General features: G+C 45.7%; 3 protein-coding genes and 1 pseudogene across 4 annotated transcripts; 3 read left to right on the top strand and 1 right to left on the bottom strand.

Annotated features, from left to right (window-relative positions):
• Positions 1–2144: 2144 nt before the first annotated feature.
• Positions 2145–8812, top strand: LOC311371346 (receptor-type tyrosine-protein kinase FLT3-like). The gene is made up of 6 exons (XM_084489485.1): positions 2145–2264; positions 6507–6629; positions 6767–6878; positions 6967–7066; positions 7758–7863; positions 8218–8812. Exons 1-6 carry the CDS (start codon positions 2160–2162, stop codon positions 8356–8358), a joined length of 687 nt encoding a protein of 228 aa, XP_084345611.1. The 5' UTR covers positions 2145–2159; the 3' UTR covers positions 8359–8812.
• Positions 8813–9374: 562 nt separating this feature from the next.
• Positions 9375–10334, top strand: LOC311371351 (2-oxo-4-hydroxy-4-carboxy-5-ureidoimidazoline decarboxylase-like). Its single transcript, XM_084489488.1, has 2 exons — positions 9375–9734; positions 9952–10334. The coding sequence occupies exons 1-2, from the start codon at positions 9560–9562 to the stop codon at positions 10299–10301; spliced, it is 525 nt and encodes a 174-aa protein (XP_084345614.1). The 5' UTR covers positions 9375–9559; the 3' UTR covers positions 10302–10334.
• A 430-nt stretch (positions 10335–10764) lies between these two features.
• LOC311371345 (pancreas/duodenum homeobox protein 1-like) lies at positions 10765–13352 on the bottom strand (the record flags this gene model as incomplete). Its single annotated transcript, XM_084489484.1, has 2 exons — positions 10765–11168; positions 12974–13352. The coding sequence occupies 2 exons, from the start codon at positions 13350–13352 to the stop codon at positions 10765–10767; spliced, it is 783 nt and encodes a 260-aa protein (XP_084345610.1).
• A 6460-nt stretch (positions 13353–19812) lies between these two features.
• LOC311371347 (ligand of Numb protein X 2 pseudogene) lies at positions 19813–23593 on the top strand (annotated as a pseudogene). Its single transcript has 2 exons — positions 19813–19945; positions 22960–23593. The product of its transcript is annotated as a ligand of Numb protein X 2 pseudogene (transcript).
• The last annotated feature ends 463 nt before the right edge of the window (positions 23594–24056 follow it).

The following is a 24056-nucleotide window of genomic DNA, read 5'->3' as shown; positions in this document are numbered from 1 at the left end:
CCAAGAAGCCGGAGGACTCCGGTGGACTGTTTCTGGAACTGGATGATATAATGACCACGGTCATCCGGCCATTATATCGCACTGAGTGAGTGCTTGTAGCCTGGATCACTGCCAGTTCCAGCGGTTTTTAAAGGAGATGGGCTCGGAGTATGGAGATGTGCCGTACCATACAGAATTAAGGTGGCTGGGAATGAGTGCGGTTTTTGAGCTTAGTAAAGTTGATGTAATAACTTATGTTTGATAATATTAGTCTTTTTTATTCACTTGAACAGTTTGATCTTTGATTGATGAGTAATCAGTGTTTCTTAACTTGATAAATTAAAGAGATTTATGTTATTATAACACAGAGCAATGTGCTTACATATATTTAAAAATGTATGTAAATGTATGTACAAGTATGCAATGTATATTTGTACACTAGAATAAATAATAATCAAACGCAGACACAGTTATTTAACAATATCTTAAGAAATAGTTCAATGGTCTTAGAGTTACAACCGGCCCTTTGAGCGCAACCATAATGCCTATGGGGCCCGGGGTGAAAATGAGTTTGAGACCCCTGCTCTAAGCCATCATGTAATTCTTTATAATCACTAAGCCAGGTCTCTGAAACTGCTACTATACAAAACTTGTGGTGAAACTGTTGAAGGAAGTCTTTGATCTTGGAAAAGTTACTGTACAGACTCCTACTGTTAAAGTGGATTATAGAAAAACCCTCAGTTATAAAATTAAGTTTGTCCTCAAAGTAATATTCACAGTTCAAATCAATATTCTGGTAGAAATGGGTCTCTAGATCAGTGTCATATTCCCTATCAACATGTTTATGGTCTTGCAGATCAAAAGACTTAAAATATGTCACACAATCCATTATTAATGTAATCACCCATCATTAGATGTCCTCATTAATGTGTCCTAATCTTCATTTATATTGGTCAAGATACGTGATCTCTCTGATGACAATTACTTTAGCTTGTTCCGGTGTGCCATTGAGTCTTATCATTATTTTGCAGTTCCTTGTCCAAGTATCCTGAATTCGCTTTTACTTCTTCAGAATCCTTGCTTGTCTTGCAATTTCAGCATTTTTCCTTGTGAGATTCTCATTGACATATACTCCTGTACCCTTCAGTTTTCTTGCATGTTGAAGCAACTCAATTTTAGATTTTCTACTCACGAACCGAAGGATGATGTTTGGCCTCTTGTTTTGTCTCAAGGGAATAGTGTAGCAAGCCGCAATATTTTTACTGTCTAGAGGAATGTCTTTGTCATTGAAGAATTTGATGACTTGCTCAAGTGTGTGCAGATCACTTCTTGGTGCATCCTCCCCTTCCTTGTCACTTGCTGTTGTTCGTGCATAGGTACGATGAGTTGTCTCAAGTCCAGATATCACCAGATCCTCCATTCTTGTATATTGTTCCTGATCTCCCACTCTCCTTTCCAACTCTTCAATCTTTTTCTGTGACCAAATCCTTCAGCTGCTTCACTTCATCAATTAGATCCAGCATGCCTTTCTGTTGAGTCACCACCTTGGTCAGTTCCGCTGACATGAAGTTCAAGGATCTTTTAACTTCTTTCATGTCCTCTGCTAACTTTTTAGTAGCCATGTCTTTTGTTGATTATATGTATCCAAGAGAAAAAAGAAACAACTGTCTTGCTGATACTCCAGATAATCCAGTAATGCTGGTTCGTCAAGCTCATTCCACAAAAAGTCCCCAAATCTACATAATTATCAGAAAATAATCCTGCAGAATTGAGCCAAACTTTGTTGTAAGGAAAACAAACTTCACCAAATGCTTGGATGTCATACCATATACCATGTATGTCATATTGGTGATACATGATCTTGCTACATATACCATACAGAGACATGCACTGCAGATGGAAGGAAAACATATCACACCAATCAGAATCAATTTTCCTAACGTGCAAAATCAAAGTCAGAATAATTTGTGCTGCCGGCTTAAACGGCTTTGTGAATAATCTACTCTGATTGGTCAATTAAGTTCTGTTATTTCTGAATAACAGGCCGCAAGCGTAGAATCAAACATAGAATATATATATTTTTTACAGAAGCAATACAGTGATGTATACCATGAGTCAAATGACATCCGTGAACTGACACGTCAAGGGATTAATCAACCCCCCCCCCCCCCCATCAAGGCATGGATGGGCAGCAGGCGGAGGAGCTGGAGGGGCTGACCTACAACGACCTGCTGAGCTTCGCCCACCAGGTAGCCATGGGCATGGAGTTCCTGTCCTCCAAGAATGTAAGGATCCCCACCTCAGGGTCTCTGAGTTCTCCAAGTCTGATTCAGAGGTTTTGGTCAAACGTTTTTTTTTTAATCCAGCTGTAATTTGGGATTTTATTTTGTAAATAAATAGAAAAATATGGATTTATTACAATCTCTGAAAATGGAGATGAGAACTTCATGTATCAGGATCATGTATCATGTATCATGTATCATTGTATCAGGATCATGTATCATTGTATCAGGATCATGTATCTGTTACACTGCCAAATAGGTCTTATGCACGCCTTTTTCCCGGCATTGTCCGTGTGTTTACACTGCCCGAGGTAGATTGCCTGCTTGAGCTAGCACCCCAATTTACCCTCCCGGACCCTACACACATTGGTGTTTTCATTCTGATGTAAATGCGACGGCTCCGTGGTTCCAGGGGTGGGACGTGGGTAGAGGCAGGCACGTAGCGGACGCGGGGGACGTGTCCCCCGAATTTTCCATATCTGTGCCCTCTGTCCCCCGTACTTTTTACAACCGCTCAATTAATTTGTTACATATCAGGCTCTCAAATCTCACACATTGGGTGTGAGACACACGCATTTCAACCCATTCACATACTCAAACTCCACACTTTGTTTTTCTCACACAGAGAAATTACCAGGATAACGCCCACCAAGTTGCGCCACTATTTTTTTATAACAGTGGAACAGGTAGGAATCAAATGGGTTCCCCGTACGTATGGTGACCAGATGTCCTCTTTTGCCCCGTACATGCCCTCTTTTTGAGACCTAAAAATGTGTCCGGGCGGAATTTCAAAATCGTCCAGGATTTTATTAAAGGCAAGGCAAGGCAACTTTATTTATATAGCACTTTTCATACACAAGGCAGACTCAAAGTGCTTCACATATAAACATTGTCATACAATAAAAGAAAATAATAGATAAGTAAAAAAAAAAGTAAAATAGATAGAAAATAAAGACAAAGTTTAAAAAAAAAAGCATTTTAGAAAGTGCAATGTATTTAAGATCAACAGTCTCTGATACCCACGTCGGGACTCCGACCCGACCTAAAGGAACTTGGTCCTTACCCACGTCGGGAAATTTTCAAATTAAAGTTTTCTAAAAGATCATCAGCAGAACATGGGTTGAGCAGTGGTAGCAAGGAGATGGCCTTTTTAAAAAGTACATTAGAATGTTCATTGATATGTCATTTTTTGACAGTATTTGATTTTGTCTGTATGTCGGGAATAAAAGATATATTAAAGAAAACACAGAAGTGGTCCGACAGTGACCGAGTCACCGAGAGATCTGAAACATTGAGACCCTTTATGATAACCAGGTCTAGAGTGTGCCCCTTACAATGAGTAGCCTCTTTCACATGTTGAGACATTTCAAATGTGTCCAAAATGGTAAAAAGTTTTTTTGCACACTTATCATTAAAATCATCAGTATGAACATTGAAGTCACCAGTTATAACTAGACAGTCAAAGTCTGTGGAGATGCTAGACAATAATTCTGTAAAGTCATCGAAGAAATTTGCAAAGTATGTGGGTGGCCTGTAAATAATTAATAGGAGAACATTTCAATACAGCACAAAGGTATTGAAATGATGGAAAATCACCAAATAACATTTTTCCCCTGAAATACATTTTTAAATATAGCAGCAACCCCTCCAACTCTTTTTCCAGATCTACATACATCAAAAAAGTTACTCTGACCGTTCTGCTTGATATTGTGGAAAGGATGTTAGTGAATGATTCAGAGCATGATGAATTTTAAATGGCATCACTTTTGGTCTTGTGTCTTTATTAGGGGTCCGAGCAGTGAAGCTGCTAGGTCCCCTATTGTTTCTGTACCGTTCATTTTTTTCCCCCAAATTCTGTAAAAATCATACTGCAGCCTATAGAAATATAGAAAAGAAAAGCCAAACATGATTCACAGGCTACAAAAATAATCAAAAATTCACCAAAATCGCCACATAAAATCTTTAGACCAAGCCTCACAAAAATCATCAGACAGAATTGTTTTATTTAGTTCCATTTGAGAAATATTGGCAAATAAAGTTGGAGCAGTTAGCCCATTTTTCTTATATGACCATTTTGTTATTGACTTTCATTAGGTGGATACCAATACCGCTACACATAAACCCAAATCGTGGTACTGCACCCAAAGGTGGCGCTATTTAAAAAAAATATGAACTAGCCTTATTTCTCCTTACCAGATTGACCTGGACTCAAAATTCTTTCATCATATTAATCTCTAAAATCAGATGCATATTTTTCACCCTGGTCTTCTAAAAATGTTTACTTTTCCCACAATTTCATAGAAAAGCCAAATGTCCACAGTCTCATACATAGTCTCATACATATACATTTTTCCTATATGACCATTTTGTTATTGTATAACTACCATACAACTATCATTAGGTGGATACCATTAACAGTGCAATTTTCAGATCTGTACTCTTTTAAGAAAGCCCTTAATTATCTTGTGAAATGTGTGCTTGGAGTTTTCTTGATGTTGCTTATCAATACACATTTTCACCATGTGAATGAGGCTACAGTTCAGGTTTGTCAGTGGCTCAATGGGATAATGCCTGGTACTGGTGATCCTTAGGTTGAGAGTTTGAATCCTGATTAGAGCATTATGAACAAGCTGAACATGACATTCTGCCATTGCTCTGCAGCCCACTCACCTGAATGCCAAGGCACAGTATGGCATTAAGGGGAACATCTTCATCAACATCTTTCCTTCATAATTATGTTATATTTATATATCTTCCATATACATCTTCCATTAGTGTGTTCTTTTCATTTTGCTTGGACCACGTTAATCACTGCTTGCGTTCATATTTTTTCCTAAAACAATTGTAGCTGAAAGTAAACAAATTACAACCAATAGCTTCAGTCATTGAGGGCAAAAATATGCCCAATGATAGGCCCAGGCATTATTTGACTAATTGGCTTTGCATTATTTTCTTCTGCCTTGTAGTCCAAGACATGCTGCCCACCAGCTTTCAAAGTACAATGCTGCCACTGGTGGATTTGTATACATTTTATTCACATAATTATCCCTCCCTGCTATTTTGTAGTTCACCAAAACACCCTGAAACAACTTGAGTCTCACATACTTATGCCACTATACGCCACTAACAGTGCAAGCAGGCGCGCAGTCCTTCCTCCCTCACTTTAAAAACCACCAGCCGCCACTGCTCCTGAACAATCTGTCCCCCTCACTTCTGAAATGATGGCTATACGCCCCTGGGTAGATGTGTTGCTGCGTTGACTCTACAACAGAGACAATGCAGTGATATCAACATGAGTAGTTCTAACTGGAGAGACGGTGAAATCCGTGAGCTGCTGATCATGTGAGAGAAGGTGATGCAGTCGCATTAAACAAAGACGGGAAAAGATGGTGAGATCTATGAGAACTGTCCTTACGAGGCTTTTGTCAGGATAAAAAACAAGTGGTCAGCAAAATAAAGAATATCTTGGCGTTTTTGCACGTTCATCGCGTTTGTAGCCTACACTCAGCTGTATACTCATTCTTGCATGCAAGTCTCTTGAATCATAAAGAAATAAAAACATTTGTAGTATGTAAATTATTCTAAAGAGGTCTACTCTCTGTGTGTAGCCCCGCCTTCTCCAGTGAACCAAGAAAGCCGGCTCTGTGACAAAGGCGTGCCAAGCCGCGACCGAACCAGCTTGGCAGTGTAAAAAGGCCTATTGTATCAGGATCATGTATCATTGTATCAGGATCATATATCGTTGTATCAGGATAATGTATCGTTGTATCAGCATCATGTATCATTTCAGGACCATGTATCATTGTTTCAGGACCATGTATCAGGATTTTGTATCATGTATAAATTGTACCCTTATCATGTATCAGGATCATGTAATCAGGATCATGTATCATGTATCAGAATCTTGCATCATGATCGTGTACATGATGCATGGATCATGTATCAGGATCATGGGTCATGTATCAGGATCATGGGTCATGTATCAGGATCATGGATCATGCATCATGGATCATATATCATGTATCATTGTATCAGGATCATGTATCATGTATCTGGATCATGCATCATGGATCATGTATCTGGATCATGTATCTGGATCATGCATCATGGATCATGTATCAGGATCATGTATCATTGTATCAGGATCTTGTATCTATATAATGTATCAGTATCATGTATCAGGATCAAGTATCATTGTATCGGGATCATGTATCATGTATCATGTATCCTTCACCCCATCTGCAGTGCATCCATCGCGACCTGGCGGCCCGCAACGTCCTGGTGACCAAAGACCGGCTGGTGAAGATCGGGGACTTCGGCCTGGCCCGGGACATCGACCATGACTCCAACTACGTGGTGCGAGGAAACGTACGTCCCGCCGCAGCTCCATGATGACGTCTGACCACGTTTAGGAACGAGTCTGATGTCTGTGTGTCTACAGTGTGTACAGTCTAGCTCTGGCTGCTGTGTGGGTCGTAGTGTGAGAGGATGCATGTACCCCGCAGGTGCGTCTGCCAGTGAAGTGGATGGCTCCAGAGAGCATTTTCCAGGGCATGTACACCATGAAGAGTGACGTCTGGGCCTACGGTATCCTCCTGTGGGAGATCTTTTCGCTGGGTAAGCTGCTGCACTATAAAGGTGGTTATATGATACATGAACTAAAGAGGCATTAACCCAGCTCTCTTGGGGCTGTGTTTGGGGTCAGGGGTCACCCCGTATCCTGGGGTGAAGGTGGACAACAAGTTCTACTCCATGATCGAGAGAGGCTTCCAGATGGAGTGTCCGTACTACGCCGGGGTCTCTGTGTAAGTGGGTCTATTTCCGTACTATGTCTCTGTGTAAGTGGGTCTATTTCCGTACTATGTCTCTGTGTAAGTGGGTCTATGTCCGTACTATGTCTCTGTGTAAGTGGGTCTATTTCCGTACTATGTCTCTGTGTAAGTGGGTCTATGTCCGTACTATGTCTCTGTGTAAGTGGGTCTATGTCCGTACTATGTCTCTGTGTAAGTGGGTCTATGTCCGTACTATGTCTCTGTGTAAGTGGGTCTATGTCCGTACTATGTCTCTGTGTAAGTGGGTCTATTTCCGTACTATGTCTCTGTGTAAGTGGGTCTATGTCCGTACTATGTCTCTGTGTAAGTGGGTCTGTGTCCGTACTATGTCTCTGTGTAAGTGGGTCTATGTCCGTACTATGTCTCTGTGTAAGTGGGTCTGTGTCCGTACTATGTCTCTGTGTAAGTGGGTCTATGTCTGTACTGTGGCTCTGTGTAAGTGGGTCTATGTCTCTGTAAGTGGGTCTATGTCTGTACTAGTCTCTGTGTAAGCCTGCCTTCTCCTAAATCACACTAAATGCCTCTGTACTGTAGTGACAGTAGATGGCCTGTTGAGCAGGGCCTCATCAGTGGTCTGTGTGTGGTCAGTGGTCTGTGTGTGGTCAGTGGTCTGTGTGTTGAGATGTTCTTGTGTAAACCCTGTGAACACACTGTGGTCCTCTAGGTACAGGGTGATGTGTAAGTGCTGGAGCCTGGAGCCCAGTGACCGCCCTGCGTTCTCCAAGCTGGTGGCCTTCATGGAGGCCCAGCTCACCAACATGGAGGAGAAGGTAGGCTTGTAATCACAGCACTCAGCACTATAGACCTCTGAAGAATAAGTCCTGTAGTTCAAAACGTGACGCAGCTGTTACTTCTTCGCCACCTACAGAGTTTGTTATGTACAATCATTCAAAAAAAACATGTTATTTCCCATAGACATTTGACCGAGGCAACCGGGAGCCTCGCAGGCGGGACTTATTCTTCAGAGGTCTATTGTGTTGTGGTTACAGTGACTCCCAGCCCAATGGTCATGGGTTCAAACCCCATGTCCATTACAGAGAAACAGGCCTACAGAATGTTTCAGAATATGAATCAGAAAATGTTTTCTTTTTTTAAGTACATAGTTCTTGTTTTCTTCTTCTCAGCTGTATCATAATACTGTGGAGGAAGGTTCCGGTGACTGCATGAATGCGTCGGCCATCTTGGATAGTTCCTCCCCACTGATGAAGGAGAAGGCGGCTCCGGGGCCGTCTTCACACAACGACTACTGTCAGACCGCAGAGTAGAACCCATGAGAGGGCTCCAACACAAAGAGTTCATATCATGTCATTATGTGTCTTTAGTTTGTTAGAATTCTCTTCCAGGAAGTCAGTCTTCTGAACTTAAATTGCTTAATGGTAAAGTTGAATGTTGCGAGTGCATTAAAAATGTTTTTGCCATGATTACAGTATAGTTATGTATTATTTGTGGTTGCCATTGTTATAATATTGATATATCGTTTGTGTGTGTGTGTGTTTTAACATAGGCCTATCAGGTACTTCCAGGCTTTTTGCAGCTACTGTAAGTCCCAACGTTTATTTTAGATGTGATGTGATAGCAAACTGTTCTCTTGGGTGTCTGTCATATACTGCACTTTGCTTTTTCTCTGAAATGTGATTTGATAGCGCCACATTATGCAAAACATTTGTATTCAATGTATACCCGTGTATTTTTAACTGAAATAAAGGTTATTTCTTTTGATGATGAGTATTTCCTCATCATTCTAAGAAAAACAGCTCGTCTGTGCACTAGGGGGCGGCGGAGGGGCGTCATAATGTGATAGCGCGCTTTTGTGATGTTGATGTTGTGTTTTGTGTTAAGCCTTACCATTTCTGATTTGTATGTTCGTTTATTGTTTTTATGGTACTTTGTGCTTCAATTTGAATGAAATAACTTAAAAACGTCCCATGATGGCATAATGTCGTAATGGTGACCAGCTGTGATACAGGTCTGTGTCCACAAGTTCACTCACCCTATGGATGACCTTTGATCTGCAGTGCGTCATTTTATCTTGTCCGAAGGTCAAGATAAATGCTAAAGTGCATCTGTTTTTCAACCTGGACGTCCCTGAAGCTGCTTACACACCGCCGCGCGGCAACCGCCCTGATTACCGCCTCGCAGCCGCAGGGTTCCGCGCGGCGGTATGAAAGTGCCGGGCGTTGTTAAAAGCGGCTGCTATCGCTGCCGCCGCCGGGCGGTTGCCGCCGAATGTTTCAACACGGGGAAAGCTGAGCGGTAGGGCAAAATCTGCGCGTTCACGTGGGCGGCAATCGCTTCCTGGTCCAACCGCTGCGGTTGTAACCGCCTCCCCTCTGCCGCCCTTCCCTCATTGAAATTAATGGAGGCGGCGAGTTGCCGCGCAGCGGTGTGCAAGCAGCTTGAGGCGGGCGGTGCCAAAGAAATGGGTGGATCTTTCCACAATTTAAACGCAACTCCGTGAACGAAAGCATGGACATCGAAGCAATAAATAGTCTTTCTTACGAAGATTTCGTGAATATTTTTGGTAACGTAGTGGAGCGATGTCCCATCATAACCGCAGCGGTGTGGTCAGGGCGCCCCTTCCCGAGCGGGGCTGCCCTAGAGGCCGCCATCAACGCGTTCATCGAGGCGCTTCCTGAATCAGGTAGCCTGCTGCTCTCTGCGAGCTGGAAACATCACACACACACAAACACACACACACACACGGTGAGACTCAGGCCTGGTGCTTCTCTGCAAGTTGGTTACATGATCCATCTCACACACAGTGAGACTAAACCCAGGCCAGGTGCTTCTCTTATCCTAAGATCCCTATATAACTGGATGTGAACCGAAAGACACCAAAACCGTGTTCCTCTCTGCAGGTAAAGAAGGCATCCTCAGGTGCCACCCTGACCTCGCGGGTAAGGACCTGCAGAACGGCACCCTGACCCCGGAGTCTCGCGAGGAGCAGGGTGCCGCCGGGCTGGACCGCATGGGCGCCGCGGAGGTCTCGCGCATGACGCGCCTCAACGCTGAGTACAAAGCGCGCTTCGGCTTCCCGTTCGTGGTGTGCGCGCGGATGAACGACCGGACGAGCATCGTCGAGCAGCTGCGAGAGCGTCTGGGGAACACGCACGCGCAGGAGAGGGCTCGCGGGGTCGAGGAGGTGAAGGAGATCTGCCGCCTACGACTGCAGGGCCTCGTGCTCAGCGACCAGAAGCACAAGTTATAAAGGACCTTTATTAAAGAAGCCTGTGCAATAAAACCACGTGTCGAGTTCCTTTATTCCAATCTCGAATAATTAATTATATTATAGTTATATTGATTATTATTTATTTAAAATCAGGCAATATATATTTAAATTCCCAACATGCTATTTTCATTAGGTATATATTCCAGTCAGTGAGTGTCTGGAGCAGCCTAAGATGACGTGTGGCAGGTCTTCAGTCCCGTCAGGAGGTCCGCTCTAAACCCACCGCCACGGGCCTCATGTCTCCAACAGAGGAGAAGGCTCTGATGTAAACCCCAACAGATCATAGGCTACAAGGAAGTGGTCCTTCCACGGCCTTAGGGAGGTCATGCCTGTCCGACCGAATCGCTGGATCCTTAATGAGATGAGACCCGGCCCTGAGCGTCTCGTCTATCAGTCAGTCTGCAATAAGCGCCGTGTTTCGGGTCGTCGGTTCGGTCGGTGCCTAAGCGGGCTCCCGGGAGCACGCGAGGGAGCCGCCCAGTACGGGAGATAAGGGCGGGCTGCCGGTGGAGGCGATCCCGAGGCCCGTGGAGGGGACCGCCGCCCTGCCGCGCGCCGGGCTGGCCTCCCCTCCCAGGCCCCCCGAGGTGACGGAGGAGTCCTGGTCCGGCCCGCTCCCGCGCGTCCTGCGGCGGTCCTCCTCCTTCTTCCACTTCATGCGCCGGTTCTGGAACCAGATCTTGATGTGGCGCTCGGTGAGGCTGAGGGTCAGCGCGAGCTCCACGCGCCGCGGCCGCGAGATGTAGCGGTTGAACAAGAACTCCTTCTCGAGCTCAAGCAGCTGGGCGCGCGTGTAGGCCGTCCTCGTGCGCTTGTTCTCCTCCGACTCCGCCGTCATGTAGGAGCCTGCGCGAGGCGACACACACACACACACACACACACACACACACACACACACACACACACACACCAGATGGATGGATGAATGGATGGAAGAACTGGTGGATGAATTGGATGGATTAATGGATGTGTTTCATCAGTAGCGGTTCTACATTGAATTACGCCCCGGGCGAGACCCACTCCGTGCCCCCCCCCCCCCCCCCTTTTCAGCCCCGCCTGTAATGCCGCCCCGGGCTGCCCGCTTCGCCCGTGCCTAAATCCGCCACTGTGTTTCATCAGCATCAGAGGGTGAAGAAGTCTGGAGCCACAAGCCCAACACACACCGCCGCCGAAGCGCAGCGTCAAAAAGAACGCCCCCATTATTTTCGACGCAATAGCTCACACCGGCGGCGCCTTGACGCGCGTCGGCGCGCCGCCCCGCTAAGCTTCACGCCACGCCACTGTTCTATTCGCTAGCGTCGCCGCGCGTGAAAAAGTGCTATTTTAAAGCTGTTTTGTACATCCCGGCTTGATATAAGGTCCTCCTGTACATATGGAGATTGTTGATGCAGTAGCTGAATAATTCCACAATGCAAAATGAATGAGCAATGACAGTAAATAAAGTGACTAGACCGTAAACAAAGTGCCCGACAGGACATAAAACTATGAATTAATGTGACGATCATTGTAAGCACAAACAAAGGATCATGGGCATCAGGGCCATATATGTAGTCATAAAACAACTCGTATAACGTAATGGTAGCCTATACCGACTATGTTTGTTGATCTGCTGCTTTTAAAACATAACCACGACGGTGCTGCAGCGCGACGCTTCCTATTGGTGCGAGGGGCGGCATTTGACGCGCGGAAACTGCACACCACGGCGCTTCGGCGCGGTCGGCTTTAAGAGTCTTTTTTATTATGGCCTTTATTCATTAATGCGAGTACATATCTCCCACATATCTCCCTTCCCTCCCATTTTTTTTAATTTAATTTAAATCAAAGGGAATGTCGGATCAGTGTATCGGACACGGCGCAGTATGTATAGGCTATGCCTATTGTGTGACGGCTTAATCTACAGTAATCTACAGCATCGGGCATATTTATTTATTTTAGGGGACAATAAAGGACAAAAGCCTTAGGTTTCATAAACACATTAATAAGAAATCTATTTTATTGTAATTATTTAATTGTAGATATTTAGCCCTAGCCCTAATATATAGGCTACAGTATTTCCGAATTACATTAATAAGCTACACACTATATGGAATATAAAATGTAACCTTTATCTGATGACCGAATAGGCCGATTCGCTATCACTCGGGATAATTGATCATTAAACATGAATTCCCATTTTAATCAACGGTTCTTCACAGAAGACGTGAACCTTTCTGAACCCATTGGTGTCCGTGGTGTGGGGAGAGCCTTTCTTTAGTTGTTAACACTGTTAATTATAAGGCGATAAGGCTGAAACCATGCTGACCTCTCGGCCCTACTGAGTGGCATGGTAAACTGAAACACCCAGGATAATATTGTTCAGCTCAGGCTGTCATGTGGGCTTTAGAAAAAGTCTACTTCAACGTCTTAACCCACTAGTGATTAGAAAGTCAGCCTCGCATGAACTTTGGAACCAATATTTAGCATTTTAAAAACCAGTTTCAGGTGCCACGGAGCCGCGGTCCATGTAATGAGGGGTCCTATAGCCTCATGAAGGGTCCTATAGCCTGGACAACCACTCATTCATCTAACCTTTATCTGTAGACTATTTCTTAATTTCTGTTGCGTTTTATACTGCACTGTTTTGAAAAAGGTAATTGCAAGTTCCCGGTTACCTGTCCACTGGCCCTTCCATGTGTGCGTGTGGGACTTGGTGGTCTTCATCCAGGGGAACGGCAGGTGATGTCGGTTCCGATCGGCACAAAGGGCCATGTCTCCAGCCTCTCCGTAGACCCCGGCGGGTGGCGGGACCGCCTGCTGCGGGTGGTGAAGCTGGTGTCCACACGGGTCTTCCCGCAGGGGCATGTAGGGCCCGATGTCGGGCATGCTGGCCTCCAGGCCCCCGAGGGCCGGGGCGGAGTACACCGAGTGCACCTGGCGGCTCATGTACAGACATGGTGGCGGGCTGTGGCAGAAGTCCTCCGTGGGGGATCTCTGGTACACGCACGAGTCCTTGAACACCTGGGAGCTGTAGTAGTGCTCTTCACGATTCATGGCGGGGACCGACACCTGAGCCCTCACGCATACACACACACACACACACACACACACACACACACACACACACACACACACACGCACACGCACGCACGCACGCACGCGCACGCACGCACGCACACGCACACGCACACTCAGACACTAACACGCACACTTCCCCTTCCCTCGGAGTGGACCTTCTTCCCCACCTGCGAGCTCCGACGTCTGGCGCCACTCAAGGCCTCGCGGCTGCACAGGTGTGTCAGCCTCTGACCATGTGACCCGGCTGCGCCCTGGCCATTGGTCTCCGTGTTGACTCACAACGGTGAGGCGCTGATGTGAGCACTGAGCTGTGGACTCCGCGGGTTTACTGCTCCCCTGTCATATAACTCAGACATAACGGTTTAACATCAGAGTATGACTTTACAGGGAAAATACTATGATTACTCATTTATTATTACTTTTGACCCTTTTTGGGGTAAATAATATTTAGGAGACGGTGAGCTGGAATAAGTCTTCAAGAAAGTGTCCAGCATTGAGCCAGCGTTGCCAGGTGTATATATATATATATATATATATATATATATATATATATATATATATATATATATGTATATATGTATATACATATGTGTATATATATACACGTATATATATGTGTGTGTATATATATATATATATATATATATATATATACATACATAGACGGACGTCTACTGCTGATAGACGCTGGGTGAATCGATATGCGTGGAGGCGCAAACAGCGGTCGGCCTTTGAGATAAGGTGACGTCGATATAGTTGTCTTGGACACTGGTGTGAAAATGTTGCTTTTAATGCGCATCCTTCCTTCCTTCTATCCTTTGGTGCTTTTAAAACCTTTCTACCTCTAGATGCATCATTTAGCAATGCGTAAAGTCTGCCCGGCCCTGGCCGGACACGATGGACACGATGCGTCCGTGGTGATGGCAAACACAGAGTCGGGATCTTCCCCACTCTCGGCCCTCTTTGTTTGCTGGCCATTTGGCCGACTAGTTGCGCCCCATTACACACCTCTCGTCTCGGTCAGCAAATTAGGGTGGAGTGAGGGAGCAGAACTCAATTAGCAGGCAGCGGGTTGGTGGCCCTGCAGGTCTGCACCACTCGGGAGCTCACCGAGTCAACACTTCCTTTAAGCCTCCACATCATCACCCAACCAGATTTTACCTTTTTCTTTTACTTTACTCTGTCTGAGGACTATAAAAGGTCCATTGTCACTTAGTTCCTCAAACGCAATTAGACTTTACCTATTATATTTTAATGGGGCACTCAGCGATGCAATAAAGTTCTACTCAGTCCAGTCGATTCGGCCCGTATGCCTACTGTGTGCGTAATGGTGTTTATATGGTGTGAGGGGAGTGATAGTCCCACGGAGGAGCTGTCCCCTGGAGATGTAAAGCATGGTTTATGAAGCATGACGCGCTTAAAGCGCACTCAGGTCCACTTTTCAGCCACGTCATTTATTACGCCAACTGAGAAACGTATAAAGCATAATAGTCCTTTACGTAATCACTATACCAAGTGATTGCTCTTAAAGATATAGGTAATTGTAATGTCGCCAAAGGCTAGGGTTCCAAGACAATAAATGAGACGCGCCAAATGGAGCAGACACGTCCAAACAGCAGATGGAGCGTCCTGCCACTATGCGCCTGTGCCCTGTACTACGAACCTCGCTGAACATACAGCTTTCTTGGGAAAACCTGGTTCGACAGAGACGCAACTCGCGATCAGAGTTAAATGGTACTACGACACTCACTTAGGATTCGATTTGTCGAGCCAGGTTTTCCGCTTTAGGTTCAACGCGCGTTCACGTGAAAGGGGCGTTTATCGCGTAATTTTACTCACCTTTACAAAATCGATAGCGCAAGAGCAGTCTATTTCACTAAAGAGGAAGAGATTGTCACAATTAACTCCTATGAGGAGTTCAAAAATCTGATAACAGCTAGGGGCAACACAATTGCACATACTGGCTAGAGAGGCGTGCTGGCAAAAAAATAGTGTGAATTCGATCGTGTAAATTCGTATAGGCCTAAGTGAAAGGATTCTGCATATAGTCTATAAAATAACTATGCCAAATGATGAATTGTTCGCCATTAATCCCAATAGAGTGATGATGATTTTAAAATGCATGAGCAGCATCCAACCTGCCTTGTTCTGTATGTTCTTGTTGCATATGTTTTCGACCACTGTGAGGTAGCGGCGGTGGCGTAGTGGATTATTTTAAGACCTGAATGCCAGCTACCGGGGTTCAAATCTAGCCTGTCCATCATTATGCCTTCTACCCCCATACTTGTGGTGCCAGCACGGTCGTGAGACCATGGATTCAAGTTCGAAATAAGTACAAAAATATAATTCCATAACCTTCAGTATATTAGTTTTCCATATGACTTTCTAAACTTCACACAAATGCGCATCACGGGAGACGAACCCCGCACGCAGAAATTCAAGATTGACGCGCTACCTCCACTCTACCACTCTCTCAAGAAGATACACTGCGCAACAGTAAGCATTGTCTACATAAGGTCAAACGAGGACGATAAAGTAGCGAATACCCTCTGATGAGAACCTGTATCTGTCATAAAGAATATTCTCAGGCAATGCCAAAGGATCGGATCTGTCCCAAAAGACCCTCTGTCTCCGGAGAGACCCCTGTACATACGGGCTCCGAGGTCCACGGGACGTCACCACAAATGGTGACGTCATTGTCAAAGGAGGGGCGAGGAAGCTGCGCTTATCTAAAAGAGATCGACTTTCGTGTCCCAGGCTTTGAGCGCAACATACCTCGCTAACCCACTAATCGAGGTTCGTAGTACAGGGCACAGATGTCTTGTCGTACTGCAGAAGAGCCGTCATATCAGACACACGCCAGCCGTTCTGTGGAGACACGACTGAGAAATAAACTGAGCAGACAACGACACTTATAATTAACTTGTTTATAATTATTCGGAAACTTGTTTTCAGTAAACAATGACAGAGACATAAACAGGTGCAGCACAGATTGGCTATCCAGTTTTTATTACCTATTTGATAATAATAATAATAATAATAATAATAATAATAATAATAATAATAATAATAATAATAATAATAATAATAATAATAATCAGTCTTGTGTAGCACATTTCTAGGACCCAATGCGCTTCACAAAAAAATAAAAATAAGAATAAAAAATAAAGGAAAAAGGAAAGGGGCTCAAAAATAAAAATAGAAACGTTTATATATTGATACGTTTATATTGAGTTTATCTTGCATAATGGATATCGATTAGCTTCAATCATGGTAATCTTCACTAGTTAATTACTGGTACATTCATTATACCGGTCGACGAGCAGGTTTTATTTAAGTGTTAAAGGCAATGGGACAGTCGAGTGGTAGGCCAACGGCATACAAAGAGGCAACCTATTCCGTTTCTTTAGGCGCAGCCCTCTTCTGATACGTGTGTCAATAAGTCAAAGGTCTGATAAAACATTGTTACCGAGTGGCAAGAGCATGGCTTGTGTAAACACTCCTGGCGATTTAGCAATGCCAGTAGAATGCTAATCACATAATAATATAAATCAAACCTTGCTCTGTCGAAAAGAACCAACACCATTAATCAATCCGGTAAGAAATAGGCCAACATCTCTCTCTCAAAAAAGTAAAATTCCAGTGTCAAAGGGTCACGTGAATTCAAATATTTTTGCTTCAGGAAACTGAATGTGGTGCTGAAATATACATCCATCTAACCTGTAGCAAAAGATGGATAAACATTGCCATGCACCGTGTTTATAATTGTTGGCCCCATGATGAAATGGTCTACAACTGCCACTGCAGGATGGGGGTCTTAATCCAATTTGCATTTTTTAATAATAAATGAATGATATGAAGTCAGCTTGGAGGTATAGACAGTACACTGCCTTATCTTAGCTGAATTGTAATTTCAACAGTAAAACATTCAGTAAAATAGGACTCAATAAACACATTTTGACATAAATAAATGAAAAGTAAAATCAGACAGACAGACAAAATAGAACAAACTAAAGCTCTGAGTTCAACATTAAATCAGCAGTCCAGTTGCAGAATCTAAAGTCAGAGAATTTAATTAGAAAGTTAGAAAATAGATATCTCAGTATTCTATTCAACAGCTAAAACACAAGGAACACTATTACATATTCAGATGAATATATTTTCCTCCAAACTGTAAAATGATTAAATTATTTTGAACACTCAAACTTAAAATAAAACATTTATGAAAAACTGAAAGTTAAAAAAAGGACACAACCAAAAAGGCACATGGTCAAAGAAAATGCCTGTTATGTTTCAGCAGATAATTACAAGAGCAGTGTTTTGAAATTGGACAACCTCAACAAGGGTTCCCCCCATCTTTCTGCGCAGATATCCTGCCTGAGAACACAGCAGGAGGTGATACTCTGGACCTCTGTGGATTCAGAGCCATGTCACTTCTGGCTCCTCCCACTTTGTGAGCCTGCGGCAGGTGAGCGTGACCGAGTCCTTCCGAATTGGCTGCCTCTGGAATATTCCCCGGGAGGGTAGTGGCTTCTGAAGGAGGAGGAGTGTCCAGAATGCAGTCTCTGTGCCTCAGTGTCTCTATCTTTAGCAGGTCCTCCGTCTGTCCTGTCCATTTCTTTGTGGAAATATCCACTTTTGTTTCCATCTTCTTGCTCACATCTCCTGCTGATCAAATGGCGTTTGTGGTCTCGATGGCTGCTGTGGGCTGGGTCACGGGGGGAGGAGTCCCTGGGAGAGGTAATGTCGTGGTGCACACCCCCAGGGAGGGAGTCACTCCTCAGGCACCCTCGGGTGGCGGCCCGGCCCGCTGTGGGCCCGACAGAGCGGCGCTGCAGGCCACTGGAGCGCAGCGTGTTGACCAGGAAACGCTTGTTGGTGCTGCGCAGCGGACACTTCATCCTGGGGGGAGAGAGGTCACCTCAGCTGGTTGGGATGTTTGGATGATAACAGTCAGAGCACGACACATTAATGAACACAGAATGATATCCCTTATTCCATGTCTGGGATTTAAAAAGTATAGATTATCTTATAATTATTTGTGAGATAATCTTATCTTACAAATCTAACTTGATGTTCTCTTCAACTGGAGTCAGACATTCTTATAATGTGCCAAAGGAAAATGAATACACAATATAGGACTGTAATTTAATACACCAGATCACCTAGACTCTGCATAGCCACCCCCTCCCACCCCTCCTACTTATTGTATGTTGTACGTCCTAGCTCTTAATGTTCACACTTATTGTATGTCATACTCACTTATAATACTTATTTGTGTAGCATCATATCCTAGCTATCTCTGTTGTATACAGGGAATGGGTTAACCTAACAAATGTTAATGTAAATGCAAGTTCCATCTGAATACACGTTAGTCCCACTATAACCACAGAGAGCCTCTACCATCCTGAAGGCCCCATGGTCTCCACCCTGGCCCGGGCCCTGTTGGTCTCTCGCAGGAGCTCGTCTATCGCTCGCCTGAAGGGAAGAAAACAACACTCAGCTCGGTCAACATCCTGTGGAGGGAGTTAATAATAAAAAGAGGAGGTGGAAACGTTCTTGTGTCTGCTCTTGGCGCCTCTAAAAACGGCGCGTTTATGGCGCGCTCATTGTGGGACTGGCTCGTAGTGGCTGTAACTCTGCACCAAGGCTGAATTTCTTGAACGTCTTCAAGTACTGTATTAAGTAACTAACACCTATATTAAAGCATCCATAAAATAGCATGCCATGGGACCTTTAAAGAATAATATAGAGGTATTACTTACTACGTCTGACACACACACACACACACACACACACACACACACACACACACACACACACACACACACACACACACACACACACACACACACACACACACACACACACACACACACACACACACACACACACACACAATATCCTGCTTAGAGGGCACAGTGGCTAGACTTGTAGGATAACGAGGAGAACACACTAGGAAAACGTAATTTTATTGCTAGAGTTGCGTTGCTAGAGTTATGTTTCAGGAAGGTACATACTTCTCCAGATCATTGTCATCTGCCATCGTGTGGTGGTGGAAATGTACACAGAGAGAAATTAGTTAATTTAGCACTTGAACTCGTAAACCCTGCTGGATGGACAGCAGGGACCTCCATTCGGGGTCTTTCCAGTGAGGACCTCGGGTTGTGTGCCTAAAAAATGCCTGTCTAATTTTAAAAAATGTATCGAATGCAAATTAATAAAACACAGTATATGAATTGTATTACAAACGATCGATTCGTTAAACAGACACACGTGCCACTACCCAACACAAGCAGTGTTTCCAACGTGTTGTTATAAACAAGCATTTGAGAAGTCACCTCACGCTTGTCTTCGGAGCGTCGGGTCCAGGCCCCGCCCCGTGGAGCTATAGCTCCGCCCCCCGTCCTGACGGACAGCGATGGGCGGTCCGCCACAGCGAGCGCGACGGGGGCGTTTTCGTGCGGTTGCGGAACGGTTTGTTGCGGGGAATGTGTGATTAAAGCCCCGCAGCTAATTGTCCCCTTTCGGGGCCCGAGTTCACGGCACGAAGGTAGACGCCGGAACAGGTAACGTTTGGTTGCATGTTATGTCATTGCTCGTCCACACTGTCACTGTGTCTAGTCGGGTATCTAAGAGGTTTGTGTGGTGGGATCTGACCCCCGCGCTGCTGTGTGTTTCTGCTCTGGAGGGTGAAATGGAAGCAGACAGATGACAGAAAGACAGAAACATACCGCTAGCGTCTGTGCGAATGTGTTCAACGCCTATAGCCAGCGGGTTAATCATGAGGCATTAGTGATGATGAGAAATGCAAATAACGGCGTTGGAAATGCAAGGCAGCAGCCTATATTTTTTGCAATCAATTATTCAGAATTATTTACCCTATAATGTTATTATATTGCAGCGAAAATCTTGCAGAACTGATGTTGATGGATCTATGCCTATCCCTATAAGGAGAGCAGTGGCCTCCGAAACTGACGTTAAATAGGAGTCGACCGAAGGGGAGATGGAGAGGATGGAGATATGCTTTACCGAGAACACTTGAATGTTACACTAACGTCATTCCATCCTGTCGGGATAAGGAAACGTCATATTTGCATGCAAGGTCGTTATTAGCTTTGTACCTATTGAGCTGCGTGTTACATGTTATAGACAGGTGAACCCAATCGTATGTGTATGGGTGTGTGACTGGCATGTTATATGTAGGTTATGTGTGCAGAGAATGTCAGTTGAAAGCCAAACACAGCAACCCATGAATTGCAGTGTTGAATATTGGATGAAAACACACTGACACACACAAATATACCCACACACGCAGAAGACACACAGACACAAACAGACCCCCCCCCCCCCCCAACACAGGCATTAAAAGGAGTGGTTGCTTGTTGGATCTGTTAAACACGTCTTCAAATGGCGTTTGCTATGAAATCTGTTACTTGAGTTAAGTGCCTCTGGGTGGCTCAGAGCTGCTGGCACAGGGATGACTTTGAGACCTAACTTATTAATTCAAACTAGGCATAGGGTCCATTTTAGGTAAAAGGATATCAAAGATGTGTGTGTGTCTGTCTGTCTGTCTGTCTGTCTGTCTGTATATGCTATGTTTGTATATCTAGCTCTGTGGGTGTTTGGGTGTGTTTGTGTTTCTGTCTGTCAGAATTTTTGTGTGTGTGTGTGTGTGTGTGTGTGTGTGTGTGTGTGTGTGTGTGTCTACACACATATGTGTGTGTGTGTGTGTGTGTGTGTGTGTGTGTGTGTGTGTGTGTGTGTGTGTGTGTGTGTGTGTATGTGTGTGTGTGTGTGTGTGTGTGTGTGTGTGTGATGTGATGATGTCAGAGCTTTGTTACAGACACAGAGAAGCCTTGTGTCCTCATGATTAATTCATGTCCAGCTGCCGGATAAAGACAGAAGCATCTAGTCTCACAGGCCCAGGCACATGTACTTAAGAGCAGGGGAGGATAAGTACTGCCGCTACTACAGGGACAGGTCTACTACCAACCCCTCTAGTCCCAGGGACAGGTCTACTACCAACCCCTCTAGTCCCAGGGACAGGTCTACTACCAACCCCTCTAGTCCCAGGGACAGGTCTACTACCAACCCCTCTAGTCCCAGGGACAGGTCTACTACCAACCCCTCTAGTCCCAGGGACAGGTCCTCATCCCTGGGAAGGATAGAGACCTGGAGACTTCTGGGATGCCTGAGCAGAGAGAGAGAGAGAGAGAGAGAGAGAGAGAGAGAGAGAGAGAGAGAGAGAGAGAGAGAGAGAGAGAGAGAGAGAGAGAGAGAGAGAGAGAGAGAGAGAGAGAGAGAGAGAGAGAGAGAGAGAGAGAGAGAGAAGAACAAGGGTCTGTTGAGAGGTTCTTCCCTCCCTCTGCCTGGGTATCATGGATGAGACCAATGTCCTGCTGAGGGAAGTGCATCTGTTGTGTGGCTTTGCTGCATCCTTCCCCAGCTCCACTGTGAATGTCAAGCCCCGCTGAACAGGCTCCAGGTCGTCATGGAGACAGGAGCAGCAGCAGTACCCCCTCCTCCACCCTGTTTTTTTTTGTTGTGCAGAACAGAGGCAGGTAGTCAGTGTGGCGCTGGCCGCCCCAGGCGGCGGTTAGCCGTCGGAAGCTAAAGCATTAGTGGACGACAGCAGAGGTCTGACACTTTATACATGGAACACACAAGAGATGTAGCAAGCGCCATTGCACACGCCACGCATTTGTTTTCTGCATCTGTTGCGGTGCCTTGAAAGGGGGGGGGGTCAGTGGGTCGATGTTTTAAAGAGAGACTCTAGTCATCACAGAGATGTGTTTGTGTTCCCCCCCTGGGTGGCGGGGAGGTGTGTGTGTGCCCCAGATGGACCAATGAAAAGGGAGAGAACACAGCAGCCAGAGAGTGAGAGGCACTTCTCTGTGGAGGCCATGTTGGAGACATCTCAGGAATCTTATTCACAGCGTGGTTGTTGTTATAAGATGTATCGTCTTATTGTATCACGTGGTTCTTTGGTTTACACAACCAGTGCCTATCGATCGCCGCCCTCTCCCCGCTCTGACTCCTGCGTACTATGGCTCATCATTCCTCACAGCCTCCCTCTCTCAGGCCCGTCGCTCCGTCTCCTCTGCTGTGTTTCCCTCTGTTACGTTCCAAATCCCACTTTTCTCTGATATGTCTCCTCGCTCTCCCTCAATCCCATATCTCTCTCTCTCTCTCTCTCTCTCTGTCTCTCTCTCTGTCTCTCTCTGCGGAATTGGAAGATTGCATCAGGCGAGAGTGAAGCAGAGATTATACTCAGTCAGATTAGTGGGCAGGAGCGCCGTACATAATCTGGACACACACACACACACACACACACACACACACATATTAACACACACGCATGTACACACACACAAACACATACACACACACACACACACACACACACACCCACACACAGAAACACACACATTCACACATAAACACACATGGACTCATCTCGAACACACATGTCCGTAGTGCACGTGGACTCAGAAATCCAAAATGCCCGAGCACACAAGCACAGAACACTTGTTGGTTTGGTGTAACATCTGTCTAACTACACTGTCTACCCCCCCTGCAGGGTGATGCGCCATTGGCCACTGGGGGGCGGCTGTCCTCTCCACAACCTGCTCATCCTTTGAAGCATACGGATACAGGACCAGGACCCTCCCCCCCCCCCACCTCCGACCCTCTGACCCCCCCACCGCATCACGGCGCCCCCATCGCCCACTGAAGTCATTCGTGCCAAAGCTAGATCGGGTGGAGGAGGAGGAGGAGGAGCCAAGATGGGCAGCCCGGGGTGCGAGGTGGGCCCGGCCGGACCCCTGGACCCTGTGGTTCCCCTGGAGGCGGCCTGCTGTGAGTGCGGCCAGGTGCACCGCTCCAGGGAGAACCACCTGTACAACTACCGGTTGGAGGTGGACGACGACCTGGTGTGCCACATCTGCCTGCAGCCACTGGTGCAGCCGCTGGACACGCCCTGCGGCCACACCTTCTGCGCCCGCTGCCTGCGCAGCTTCCTGCAGGACCGTGACTTCTGCCCGCTGGATCGTACACGGCTGCAGCTGCAGGCGTGTCGTCGCTCGAGCATCCTGGTCCACAAGCTGCTGGACAAGCTGTCTGTGTCCTGCCCTCACGCCCCCGCCTGCTCCCTCAATATGCCCCGCTGTGACCTGGAGGCCCACCTCAAACACAGGTAGGACCCCCTGCAGTGCGCCTGGGTTGTGGACCCTGGGGATCGAGCCCAGTACCTTTAGAGCCCAACCGTCCGGGCCACGGCACCATGCTGTGACCCAGTGCGTGTGTCAGATTTAAATGATTCAAAAGAGTTTGTTATTAATTATCGTTACTCAATAATTATAACAACAACTCAAATAGAGTGTTGCACTTTACATTAAATCCTACATATTATTAGAAGTTATTCACTGAGCCTGTAGATGTATACATTCCTCCACTGTTAACAGCAGTGCAGTGACCAACTCTCTGCACTCTTAATGCCCTCCCAATGGGGATCTGTAGTGGCCCGTTCTATAACCACAGATCCAAGTGCACTCGTTTCAACCCCTTACGGTCTCGTGCCGGTCCGCATAGTTTGACTCCTGACACGTCAGACCCAGGTGCCGTGAGACCCTGAGGGGGATTACTGTGCGGTAGGTCATGTGACGGGGGATTAGGAGC

This window comes from Micromesistius poutassou (genome assembly GCF_964030765.1).
Source record: "Micromesistius poutassou genome assembly, contig: SCAFFOLD_2686, whole genome shotgun sequence".
NCBI classification, from domain to species: domain Eukaryota; kingdom Metazoa; phylum Chordata; class Actinopteri; order Gadiformes; family Gadidae; genus Micromesistius; species Micromesistius poutassou.
This window is presented reverse-complemented; position numbering and strand designations above follow the sequence as displayed.